This window comes from Mirounga leonina, unplaced genomic scaffold (genome assembly GCF_011800145.1).
Source record: "Mirounga leonina isolate KUSES-001 unplaced genomic scaffold, KU_Mleo_1.0 Mir_173, whole genome shotgun sequence".
Classification (NCBI taxonomy): Eukaryota; Metazoa; Chordata; class Mammalia; order Carnivora; family Phocidae; genus Mirounga; species Mirounga leonina.
The window spans coordinates 67,618,904-67,632,340 of NW_023270447.1; the positions used below are offsets into that span (position 1 = coordinate 67,618,904).

At 37.0% G+C, this 13,437-nt stretch overlaps 1 protein-coding gene across 1 annotated transcript in view; it reads left to right on the forward strand.

Annotated features, from left to right (window-relative positions):
- The window catches only part of ZMYM6 (zinc finger MYM-type containing 6), a 42,969-nt gene that overhangs the window by 16,233 nt on the left and 13,299 nt on the right, over positions 1 to 13,437 (forward strand). Inside the window, exons 7-14 of the mRNA XM_035019146.1 lie at positions 1,327 to 1,477; positions 1,888 to 2,003; positions 2,828 to 3,118; positions 3,288 to 3,438; positions 4,353 to 4,525; positions 5,650 to 5,797; positions 6,998 to 7,138; positions 7,578 to 7,615. Of these exons, the coding sequence (XP_034875037.1) occupies positions 1,327 to 1,477; positions 1,888 to 2,003; positions 2,828 to 3,118; positions 3,288 to 3,438; positions 4,353 to 4,525; positions 5,650 to 5,797; positions 6,998 to 7,138; positions 7,578 to 7,615 (1,209 nt within the window). The remainder of the gene's footprint in view (positions 1 to 1,326; positions 1,478 to 1,887; positions 2,004 to 2,827; positions 3,119 to 3,287; positions 3,439 to 4,352; positions 4,526 to 5,649; positions 5,798 to 6,997; positions 7,139 to 7,577; positions 7,616 to 13,437) is intronic.

The window sequence follows — 13,437 nt, forward strand, 5'->3', positions numbered from 1 at the left end:
AGATTGTATAATAATTGTCTTTCTCTGATTGACTTATTTCACTTAGCATAATACTCTCTAGGTCCATCCATGTCGTTGCAAATAGCAGGCTTTTTTTTTTTTTAAAGATTTTATTTATTTATTTGACAGAGAGAGATAGCGAGAGCAGGAACATGAGCAGGGGGAGTGGGAGAGGGAGAAGCAGGCTTTCCACCGAGTCGGGAGCCCGATGTGGGACTCGATCCCAGGACCCTGGGATCATGACCTGAGCCGAAGGCAGACGCTTAACGACTGAGCCATCCAGGTGCCCCAAGATTTGATTTTGATGGCTGAGTAGTATTCCATTATATATATATATATACACATATATACATATACACACACCACATCTTCTTTATCCATTCATCTGTCAGTGGACATCTGGGCTCTTTCCATAGTTTGGCTGTTGTGAACATTGCTGCTATAAACATTGGGGTGCAGGTGCCCCTTCGGATAACTACATTTGTATCTTTGGGATAAATACCTACCCCATATAACTTCTCATTTAGAGACTTTATGTTGTGTCAGTGACAGTATAGGGTAGTGTCTGGAACTTTGGAGTGAGATGAAATGTTTGATCTCCCACTTTTCTGTTTATTTGTTAATTGAATTAAAATTAATTTAACCTTTTTGTTAATATAATTTCTTAAAGTATCTCACTATGTTGTTGAAAGGATTCTTTGATACAGTATATAAGTTATTTAGCATAGGGCCTAGCTCATGGCAAGCACCGAATAAATAATAATATTGGTAATTTATGTAAATGGTAGCCATTATTATTATTGTTTCTTAAAACATGAGTAAAGTTACAGGCAGATTTTATTGTGAACTGAGCTTGAAAAACAGGTAGTTCTGTAAGATCTCTTAATATACATTGAACATCATCTCTGTTTCCTCCTGCTAAAGAGTCTTAACTGGTTAAGTAATCTTAAAGGTGGTAGATGATCTTCTAGATTGATGTCCAAGATCTGGTGAGGATGGCCCTTTGGTTCATGGATTACCTGGTCATTCTTGATTATTTGTACTGAAAAAAGTGCATTACAAATACCAAATTAATTACCTTTAATGTGTTTTGTTGTTAATATACATGAGTAGTTACTAATTTTCTTCAGTTTCATTTTATTATTGTCTGAAAGAACTTATTTTTCCCACATCCCAACTTCGAGAAAAATCTATAGAGTGGCCTCATAATCATGTTCAAATATTTCAGCCAAAGGCAGTCTTTGTAGGTAGGTTTTCTTTTTTCTTTTCTTATACAACTTGTATGTTTGTGCTAGGTATCTAAATGTTATTTTATTTTCTTGATAGAATTCAGCCCAAACTCCTCCATATGCCTTGGGGAAATCATTGAGGCCCTCAGCTGAAATGATTGAGACTACCAATGACTCAGGAAAAACTGAGCTTTTCTGCTCTATTAATTGCTTATCTGCTTACAGAGTTAAGACAGTTATTTCTTCAGGTAATGTTTAAATTCGATAAATTTATAGATTTAGTAACTATTCAGTGTAGCTGCTTTTCTTTCATTTTGTTACAAACTGAATTTATCTATGTGGTTAAACTGAGACCCAAGATTTAGTTTCCGAGAACTCATTTTTAAGTGAAAATAGTTTTTCACTGATTTTCTTGGTTGAGGTATTTATTTTGTAGTTTCTATGTGAAAAGAAAGACCAAAAAAAAAAAATCACTTGTAAGTTCTAAATTTTTGTGTAAGTAGAACTTCACTGCGATTAGTTGCAGTTAGCACAGATTATTGTAAAGTTCCTTGATTTTAGTTTTGTATATTACTATTTTTTAATCCTTCTAATACACTTTTGGATCATTTGTTCATCTATGTAGCTTATTCATTGGTTTTTATTTTTTCTTACCAAGGTGTCCAGGTTTCATGTCATAGTTGTAAAACCTCAGCAATCCCTCAGTATCACCTAGCCATGTCCAATGGAACCATATACAGCTTCTGCAGCTCCAATTGTGTGGTGGCTTTCCAGGTATGATCTAAGGTAGTATTTTACCCCTGAGGTTCTTTTAGGCATTGGTCTATGGCAATATGTTAACTGCCGAAGGTCTATATTTACAAAAGATTAAATTTAAGTTAGAAAGAAAAAAATTCTGTTCAACTCTGGTCCCCGAAGTCATTTCTGCAAAATGTCTCAGCCAGGTATTGAGCCTCAGTGCCGTCTTCCCTATTCAGGGTCCCTACATAAACTACCCTTCCCTCCCACTTTTGCCTTTGGTTCTCTCCCTTTCAAAAGGATGGGAACTTAAGATATGGTTCAGATAAGTCCTCTTGTGTCCCTTCCTCTCATCCTGGGCCAAATGTAATGACTCCTGGCATGAAATTGTAAGCCTCCATTTACTTGTCCCATTTGTTCCTCACTCTCTGAGACAGACGGAGCAAGTAGAGTTTAGTGACCCTCTGGGATGGCAAGATGCCTGATAAAATGTCCCTGGCACCAGGGCAAAAGAGACCACTGGTGGCCACCATGCTCTTCATGGCCATCAGAGGCTAGTTGGTGATGGGCGTGCCAGTGGAGGGGTATTTTGAGGGAAAGAAGGGGTCTGCTTTAGTTTATTAGAGCCCTGTATTAGAAGTGTCTGGGAAGCCCTAATTCCAGTCCTTAACCTTATAATGTTGCATTTCTCAGTCCTTCTATTCTGGAAGTATGCCATTTAAACTCTTCCTGTGAAGTACTTTATAAAGTGTTAAGGAAATATTTGTGGGGGCATTAATTTATTAAAACAAGAAAACGAAAATTACCCAAGTCATGTTACTTCTTAGTTGCAAATCTTTGCCTTATTTGTGTTCTTCCAGAATGTATTTAACAAGCCCAAAGGAACAAACTCTTCAGCGGCACCCCCATCTCAGGGCCAAGTGGTTGTAAGCCCACCGTCTGGGTCAGCAGTGTCAGCTGCAGGAGGTAACGCCTCTGCCGGTTCCGGTTCCGGTCCCACCGGCTCCATCAGCAGCTCTGCCTCTGCCACAGCCAGTTTCCAGCCTCTTGCTGCCCCATCCCAAGTTGCTGTAGCTCAGACACTTGTTAAACTCAAGTGTCAACACTGTAGCCATCTGTTTGCCACAAAACCAGAACTCCTTTTCTACAAGGTAAAGAGAAATCATGAAAGGGATGGAATATAAATGTATCCATCAGAAGCATTTGTCTTTTCATCTTCGACAGTCACTTAATTTGCTTTGAAATGAGGAGAATGATTTCTTAAAGATAAAGCCACTGTTTAATTAGGTCTTAATGACTATTTTTTTTTTCTCTCTGCAGGGTAAAATGTTTCTGTTTTGTGGCAAGACTTGCTCTGATGAATACAAAAAGAAACATAAAGTTATGGCAATGTGTGACTACTGTAAATTGCAGAAAATTATAAAGGAGACTGTCCGATTCTCAGGGGTTGATAAGCCATTCTGTAGTGAAGGTAAAGAAAGCAAGCCAGTTCAGTTTTATCCACAGAGCATGTTGTTGTTATAAAGTAATTCACGCTGAGTTGAGCCATTAATCTATAATTTTCAAGTAATTTTGTTTTATGAGGTATAATTTGAGGATTTTTCTTGAGTTGATGCTTAATTCACTGTTTTTATACTTAAGTCACTTTAACGTCTATACTTCTAAATGTTAACTATAATCTCAATAAAGAAAAACTTGAAAAAAATTTTTTTAAAGATTTATTTATTTTAGAGAAAGCACACAGCAGGGAGGGGCAGAGGAAAAGAGAGTCTTAAGCAGACTGCACGCTGGGCACAGAGCCTGATGTGGGGCTCGATCCCAAGACCCTGAGAGCACGACCTGAGCTGAAACCAAGAGTTGGATGCTCAACTGACTGCGCCACCCAGGCGCCCTGAAAAAGATTTTAAATATTGTAATATATTTGTGATCATGATTGGCTTGTGGTGATGTTTTAAATTACAGTAATCTTAAATAAATTGCTTTAAAGCTCAAAAAAGACTTTTGAAAGATAATTAGGTCAATGATATTAGTATAGAGTGTAAAAAATCTCTTCATAAGTTTAGCAATGACTTGAGAGATCTTTCTGTTCTTGCACCCACTTGTAAAGAGGGTACTTAAGCAATTACTGCTTCTTGGCTTAAGAAACTTTTATATCTGTGATGTTTCTGAATATAGATGGCCTAATATTTAGAGTATATGTAAAAGGTGATACGAGTTTGTTTTGTGAATATAGAGACTATCCTTGCTCCTATCCTAGAAGCAAGTAATTGTGTCAAGTATGTAGAAATTAGCTTAGCTGGTACCTGAGACTGTGGAAACTCATTTTATCTCCTTCAGGTTAATATAAGTTTGATGTTTCTTCCTTTCATCCCTTCTGGTTCTCAGTTTGCAAATTCCTCTCTGCCCGTGACTTTGGAGAACGATGGGGAAATTACTGTAAGATGTGCAGTTATTGCTCACAGACATCCCCTAATTTGGTAGAAAATCGACTGGAGGGCAAGTTAGAAGAGTTTTGTTGTGAAGATTGCATGTCCAAATTTACAGTTTTGTTTTATCAGGTAAATGTAACATACCTTTTTGGCTTTCTGAAGTTAGTAGAAATTATTTTCTTAAAATATGTTTGGATCATGTGAAGTAAAATTTACTGTTTAGAACTGGGTTAAAATAAATTATGGGCTCCTAAAGCAAAATTCAACTGAATATAAATATGAAATTTTGGGGGTGAAGAGTATAGGATTTCTGGAGACTTTGTTGTTGTTTGAACATATATTCCTTTTATTTTTATATTTTGCTTTCTCTTGAGGCATATTGACCTTATTTATAACTGAGTTCTCTTAAGTTAGAACCTTACGTCGTTATGTTGCGTTAAGTGGCTCTCTCATTCAGAAGGTTGCTGTGATGAATTAGAAGTCAGACCTTGTTCTCACTTAATAGGTCAAATGACTATGACTGACGTCCTTACCCACTACCTTTTAAAAAAATTACCTTTTGAAAGGCTAACTGTGAAAGCTACAATTAATTGAACCACTAATACACACCTAGTGTTTCATAAGTGTTGTTTTATTTAATCCTCACTATGGTCCTTGGAGGTAGGTATATTACTACCAGTTTATAAATAAGGTAAAAGAGCAAGATCCAAGGAAGATACGTAATATAACCTTCAAGAAGCTGGTAGGTGATAGCTAGACAGCACCTATAATACTTGAGTGAAACCATCTGGTTTTTTTGCCTACCTACCCCCTAAAATATAATCTTCTTCATGGAGAAGTATGTCTTTATCACAACTATATGACCAGGAATCTATCTCAGTGCTCAAGACAAAGGATACCTGATTAAATATTTTTTGAATGAATCAGTGTCTTTACAACTCCAAAGTCCATATTCTTTCTACTACATTATGCTGCTGCTTAACCTCTTAAAAGTAGAACCTACCTCTAAATTCCTTCATCAGTAATTTTGAAAATGGGAGATCAATTTTTATATTCTATATATTGAGGGCATTTATGTGGAAACAAATAATTAAGTATATCTATTTTTAACCACATTATTTTAAACCCTATATTTTGTGATCACACCTGACTTATACATCCTGTTTTCTTAGTGCCTTCTGGTTTTATGACTAATGCTATCTTTTCATTATTTTGTGGTTTTAAGCCTATCCTACCTTACATTTCTTTCTCAGATGGCCAAGTGCGATGGCTGTAAACGACAGGGTAAGCTAAGTGAGTCCATAAAATGGCGAGGAAACATCAAGCATTTCTGTAACTTATTTTGTGTCTTGGAGTTTTGTCATCGGCAAATTATGAATGACCCTCTTTCACAAAATAAAGGTAAAATTAAACTTGGCTAACAGGATCTTTATGTTAGTGCTAGGATATGCTATTAGCACAGACAGTAATAAAAACAAAATTTTACTGGATTCAAATAGTGTGGATTTCCTTAAATTTTCCTGTAAGAATTCTTAAAGCTTGCCCTTCAGGGAAGGTTAATCCTGATGCTTTTTGCTATCATAATCAAACACACCAAGGAATCAATAAATGTTATGATAAGCACTAGTTTTATCAGAAAGTTAGATTTGATTGCTTTTGGTTGAATTTATCTATACATAAATAACTTCCACTAAGAGATATATGTTATTCAGTTAATAAACTAGAAAAAAAAATAGAAAATCAGGGCAAACAAAGGGAGAGGATATAAGTATGTTAATATAGTTTCTGTGACTGGCATAAGATTTGATCCAGAGCTTGCTTATAGCCAAGGAAAAAACCCAACACATTAATTATATCAGAAAAAATAAAGTAGACCAGTTCTTCATAGGTAGCAAAGTTTTGTTGGCTAAGAATAAAATAATTTTGCAAGTAGGACAGCTAATATGGTCAAAATATCCAGATGAATAGATACATATGTGGCATGTTCTTATAGTAGTTCCTTGAAGTAGTACTTCTCAGAGCTGGGTTCAAAACATTTGGTATTATGCTCTCTGATCAAAGCCTGGAGTGCTGTTGAATTGACAGAATCCATGTGCTTTGTCCTTACAGTCTGGCCCTTGTCTACCTTTTGCAGTCTTATTCATCATCACCTTAATCACATATGCCACGTGCCAATCTTTTATGTCATCATCTATTCCCTAAGACCAGTCAGGTCAGTGGTAGAATTTTCATTTTATAATATGGGTTGGCAAAAAACCAGTGGATGGACAGGTGCCTCACCAACTTATTTATAAAAATTATCGTGTTAAATTTTTATTGGAAGCAAGCTTAGATGGAGGAGTTTTAATATTCACTAATAGAAAAGCCCAGTTGATTCTGAAGCTAATACCTATATTTTTACCTGTTAAGTAGCATTTGAAGTTTATAATTTTAGAGAATCAGCCTGTCTTTTAAGTCCTATCGAATGTTAATTGACCAGAATCACTCTTTATACAGAGTTAGATATTTGCCCTGCTCCTTGAAAACTTAGTTGTTAAACAGGGTTTATTTTGTGTGTAACCTTTTTGTTTATACTAGGTCTTACCTTTTTATTTTAATCAGTAAATATTTATAAGGCGCAAACTGCTTCAGTGGAGCTCCCTTCTGCAAGGAAAAATACAACACCAGTTATAACCAGTGTGGTGTCATTGGCAAAAATATCTCCTACCCAGCCTACAGGGAACACTAGCAGTGTTTTAAAAGGTATGACTTGATATAAAGGCATTTGGTTAGACTGTAGAGGTGAGTGCTGTCTTCTAAGTAGCTCTTGTTGCTAATATTTACATTTATATTTATATAAGGAAACATGCCCCTTTTTCTCAGAGGGAAGTGGGTAGCAAGTAGGTTGGCCTGGGTGGGGAAGGAAGTGGCATGTATAGTTTATTTTTTTAAGAACCTAAGCGATTTTAATATACTTGCCTTTATCACTGGAGATTGTAATACAGCTGGATAAGATTGAGGCCCAAGAATCTTTACCTTTACCAAGCATCCCAGGTGATATTGACGCCCAGTTTCGTTGGACCATTTTTTGTGAAATCCTGGACTAGACTCTGGCCCACCTTAGTAAGAGGAAAGTAATTTCTTGGTCTCAGTGTTTACATCTGTATATTCTGGGGATAATGTATGTTTTAATTTATTACAGGTGCAGTTACTAAAGACGCAGCAAAGATCATCGAAGATGTAAGTTTTATTGTTAATATTTTCCCTCATAGTGCCACTTGTGTTTATTTTCATTTTGGATGTAGCATTTTAATATGTACCTGAATATATTTCTGTTTGCAGGTTAGTCTTTAAAAAAAGAGTAATAACCTATTATGTACTAATTTTGAGATCTTAAAGTTACATCATTAATAAGAATGCGTTTCTGATTTATTTCATTGTGTTCTGTCTCCTTAATTTCTTTAAATACTTGTTAATTCCATCTGGTTACTACATTCAAGTATTTTTCTTTAAGACTAGAAAGTCTCTTGAGGGGCACCTGGGTGGCTCAGTCAGTTAAAGCGTCTGACTTTTGATTTCAGCTCAGGTCTTGATCTCAGGGTTCAAGCCCTGTGTTGGGCTCCATGCTGGGTGTGGGGCCTACTTAAAGAAAGAAAGAGAAAGAGAGAAAGTCTCTTGAAAAAGTTCAGTGTAGTGTTGTTTTGTGCATCTTCAAATTATGTGAGGCTGAAAATAGTGCAAAGTAAAAATACATTTAAATTCCCACTTTATGTCTCAAATTTGAAATATTGTGAAACTTTCCAAAATTAAAAAAAATATTTTGAAGAAATGCATAATTTCAAATCTGGCAGGCCGAAAGGATTGCAAACTATGTCGTTGTCTGTGTCTTATGTTAGCAGGAAACAAAATTCCCATCATCCTTTATCAATATCGTATGAACCTAATGTATCAGATCTTGGGTTGATGTTTTTGGTGACTGTTTTGGCTGTTCTCTTAGCATTTGCTTTTGGTACAATTAAAAATATTTTTATGTATCATGTAACATTATCATTCAGATTCATTAAGTAGTGTATGCTAGTGCTGAAAAGTGTGCCCCAAATTCAGAATCTTTGGAACAGAAATTAGATATTATAAAGCTCTGTGATGAAGGCCAGGCCTCGGCTGTGAACCCCTGTGCTGTTCATTTAGGAGAGTGAAACTTGCAGAATATTAGAGATAATGCTCAAAAAAACAAAAGCAGCATTAAAGAAGGCACATTATTTAGTTCGCATGAAAATATCTTATAACCAGGAAAAAATAATGGAATAAATGGGAAAAAATCCTGGCAACACAGCTGCAAGATCAGTGCTGCCATAATGTGCCCCTAAGGCCAAGCCATCGCCTGTGCTAAAGCTTGAAGTGTTCTGATGATTTGAAAGGAAGGGAAAGTGAGACAAAAAGTTTACATGGCTGGCTTTCCAATTTTAAAGCCTATCAAGGCTGTAAGAAGCTATAACTGCTAACTGAAGCTATCAAAAACATTTCAGTTTTACCATAATCTAAAGAGGCTTTAACTTGGAAGACAGCCTCACACCTAATAAAGAATCTGTGAAAGTGGTAAAGAAGGTGAATTTGTACAAGGTTGGTGAAGGGGATGTTGACATTTTGCTTGGGTTGTTCTCCATGGATTAATAAAGGAAGACTTGCTAGAATTAGAAAAACAGGGCCCCAGCAGTTAGCCTGGGCCTTCAGCACAACAGCCAACAGTGAAGTAACTGGCATATGCTTTTGACCATATTCCAGCAACAATTGCTATTATTAAAGGAAATGATCCAAATGTGGATTGCTGTTTCATGGTGGCAAGGTGAAAAACGGACAGTGTTTCTGCATATCAAGAAACCTTCAGTGAAAAAAAAAATCTTCAGTGAAAAAAAAATTAAAGAACCAGCTACGTTAGATCCATTCGTTAACAGAAGTCTTTCAAGGACTCAGACTAGCCTTCCCCATGATGTGGAGAGAGAGCTTCTCCTAATTTGATACTTTTTTTTTTTTTAAAGATTTTTAAAATTATTATTTATTTATATGACAGAGAGAGACACAGCAAGAGAGGGAACACAAGCAGGGGGAGTGGGAGAGGGAGAAGCAGGCTTCCCATGGAGCAGGGAGCCTGATGTAGGGCTCGATCCTAGGACCCTGGGATCATGACCTGAGTCGAAGGCAGACACTCAACCAACTGAGCCACCCAGGTGCCTGGGATCGAGCCCCTCTGGGGTTCCCTGCTTGGCGGGGAGTCTGTTTGTCCCTCTCCCTCTGCCCCTCCCCACCGCTCATGTATACTCTCTCTCTCAAGTAAATAAATGAAATCTTTAAAAAAAAAAAGCATTCTATATTGGTTGTAGATTTATGTATTCTGAGAATACATCCCTCCTCTATATGTATGGGACAGTTAGTTTTGAATTATTCAGGGTTTTCAGGCATACATCTCTCATATTAAATATGACTGCCCTATATTTTTCCCTATGTGTAGTACTTCTATAATTCACCAGTCATTTAACCTGTGTTATAGAATAGCTCTGATTAATATTTTCAGTTTAGAAAAATAGGAAAAAAAACTAGGCAAATAAGCCCAATCTAACAATGGTTAATTCTCAGTGGTGGGAATACAGTAGAGCAGGATTTGGCAAAGTATGGAGTGGACCAAGTCCAGCCCACGACCTGTTTCTGTAAATATAATTTTATTGGAACACAGCCACTCACTCATTTATGGATTGCCTGTGGCTACTTCTGCACTACAATAGCAGAGATGAGGAGTTGCAACAGAGTCTGTATGGCCTGCAAAGTCTAAAACATTTACTACCTAGATCTTTATAGAAAGTTTACTGACATTTGCAGATTTTCTTCTTTGTACTTTACTGTATCTCACCTCTCCCTGAAATTTAAGACTATTTAAATAACTTTAGATTTACATACAAGTGAAATTCTATGATGTTTATCTTTCTCTGTTTGACTTATTTGTCTTTCTCTGACTTATTTCACTTTGCATAATACCCTCTAGGTCCATCTATGTTGTTGCAAATGGCAAGATTTCATTCTTTGTTTCGGCTGAGTTATATTCCTCTTTGTGTGTGTGTGTGTGTGTTTATCACATCTTCTTTATCCATCCATCTATCAATGAACACTTAGGTTGTTTCCATATCTTGGCTATTGGCTATTGTAAATAATGCTGCAGTGAACTTTGGGGTGCATGTATCTCTTTACTTTGGTGTTTTGGTTTTCTTTGGATAAATTCCCAGAAGTGGAAATCCTGGATCATATGGTAGTTTTATTTTTAATTTTTTGAGGAAACTCTATACTGTTTTCCACAGTTGCTGCACCAATATACATTCTCACCAAAAGTGCATGAGGGGGGCCCCTGGGTGGCTCAGTGGTTAAGCATCTGCCTTTGGCTCAGGTCATGATCCCAGGGTCCTGGGATTGAGCCCCGCGTCCTGGGATCAAGCCCCGCATCGGGCTCCCTGCGCAGCGGGAAGCCTGCTTCTCCCTCTCCCACTCCCTCTACTTGTGTTCCCTCTCTTGCTGTGTCTCTCTCTGTCAAATAAATAAATAAAATCTTAAAAAAAAACGTGCACAGGGGTTTTTTCCTACATCCTTGCCAACACTTGTAATTTTTTGTCTTTTTTATAATATCTAATCTGACAGGTTTGAGGTGATATATCATTGTGGTTTTGATTTGTCCTTCCCTGATGATGAGTGATGGTGATCATCTTTTCATGTGTCTGTTGACCATCTGTATGTCTTCTTTGGAAAAATGCTTATTGAAGTCCTCTGCCCATTTTTTAATTGGGTTGTTTATTTTTTTTTGATACTAAGTTGTGTAAGTTCTTCCTATATTTTGGTATTTAATCCCTTATCAGATGCATGATTTGCAAATATTTTCTCCTTTTCAGTAGATTGCCTTTTCATTTTGTTGATCATTTCCTTGCTTTTTATTTTTTTTAAGATTTTATTTATTTATTTGAGACAGAGAGAATGAGAGACAGAGAGCATGAGAGGGAGGAGGGTCAGAGGGAGAAGCAGACACCCTGCCGAGCAGGGAGCCCGATGCGGGACTCGATCCCGGGACTCCAGGATCATGACCTGAGCCGAAGGCAGTGGCTCAACCAACAGAGCTACCCAGGCGCCCATCATTTCCTTGCTTTTTGGTTTGATGTAATTCTGTTTGTTTATTTTAGCTTTTGCTGCTCTTGCCAAAAAAATGTTGCTAGTACTGATGTCAAATAGCTAACTTCCTGGGGTGCCTGGGTGGCTCAGTCAGTTGAGTGTCCAAATCTTGGTTTTGGCTCAGGTTGTGATTTCAGGGTCTTCAGATTGAGCCCTCTGTTGGATTCCATGCTGAGTGAGGAGTCTGAGAGATTCTCTCTCTCTCTCTCCCTCTGCTCCTCCCCTTGCTTCTGCTCTCTCTCAAATAAATAAATAAAAATCTTTTAAAGTAGCTAACTTCCTATGTTTTCTTCTAGGATTTTATGGCTTCAGCTCTTTCATTCAAGTCTTTAATCCATTTCATATTTATTTTTCTATGTGGTGTAAAATAGTGGTCCAGTTTCATTCTTTTTTTTTTTTTTTTTTTAAAGTAGGCTCCTCACCCAACATGGAGCCTGATGTGGGGCTTGAACTCACAACCCTGAGATCAAGACCTGAGCTGAGATCAAGAGTCAGACGCTTAGGGCGCCTGGGTGGCTCAGTCGTTAAGCGTCTGCCTTTGGCTCAGGTCATGATCCCGGGGTCCTGGGATCGAGTCCCACATCGGGCTCCTTGCTCAGCACAGAGCCTGCCTCTCCCTCTGCCTGCCTGCCACTCCCCCTGCTTATGTTCTCTCTCTCTCTCCCTCTCACTCTCTCTGTGTCAAATAAATAAATAAAATCTTAAAAAAAAAAAAGAGTCAGACAATCAACTGAGCCACTCAGGCATCCCTAGTTTCTTCTTGTGCATGTAGTTGCTGGGTTTTCCCCAACACCATTTATTGAAGACATTGTCCTTTACACACTATAGTGTGTCTCCTTTGGTGTAGATTGATTGACCATCTATGGGCGGGTTTATTTCTGGGTTCTCTGTTCTATTTCATTGATCTGTGTGTCTGTTTCATGTCAGTACCATACTGTTTTGGTTACTATAGCTTTGTAGTATAGTTTGAAATCAGGGAGCGTGATACCTTCAGCTTTGTTCTTCTTTCTCAGGTTGCTTTGGCTAGTTGAAGTCTTTGTGGTTTCATACAAATTTTAGGATTCTTTGTTCTAGTTCTGTGAGAAATGTTAGTATTTGATGGGAGATGCATTGACTCTGTAGATTGCTTTGGGTAGTATGGGTGTTTTAACAATATTAGTTCTTCCAATCCATGAGCATGGTATAGCTTTCCATTTATTTGTATCTTCTTCAATTTCTTTCATCAGTGTCTTACAATTTTCAGGGTACAGATCTTTTATCTCTTAGATTAAATTTATTCCCAGGTATTTTATTCTTTTTGATGCAATTGTAAGTGGGATCGTTTTTTAATTTTCTCTTTCTAATAGCTCATTATTAGTGTATAGAAATGCAATTAATTTCTGTATGTTAATGTTGTATCCTGTGACTTTACGGAATTTGTTTATTAGTTTATTGACTGCTGTATAATATTTTGTGGAAGTAACACATTTTGTTTATCCATTGACTTATTGATGAACCTTAGGTTGCTTCAATTTTTAACTTACAAAATCTCTGCTACAGTGAACATCCTTGCATATGTCTCCATGTGCATGTGTGCAGGTGTTTGTCTAGTGTGGGTATGAAAGAGTGGAATTTTGGAGTCAAAGAGTATTTGCATTTTTAGTTTTTTTAAAATGGTTATTTCAGTTTTTGTTCCCACCAGCAGTTTATGATTGTACTCATTTCCCACAGCCTCACTATCATTTCATGTTGTCAGATTTAAACTTTTTTTTTGTCAATCTGTTTAGTAATCTTATTGTCTTACTTTGCAGGTCACTAATTACTAGCATGTTTGCTTATATTTCTATGTTTTTGAACATTTGAATTTTCTTTGAATTTCCTGT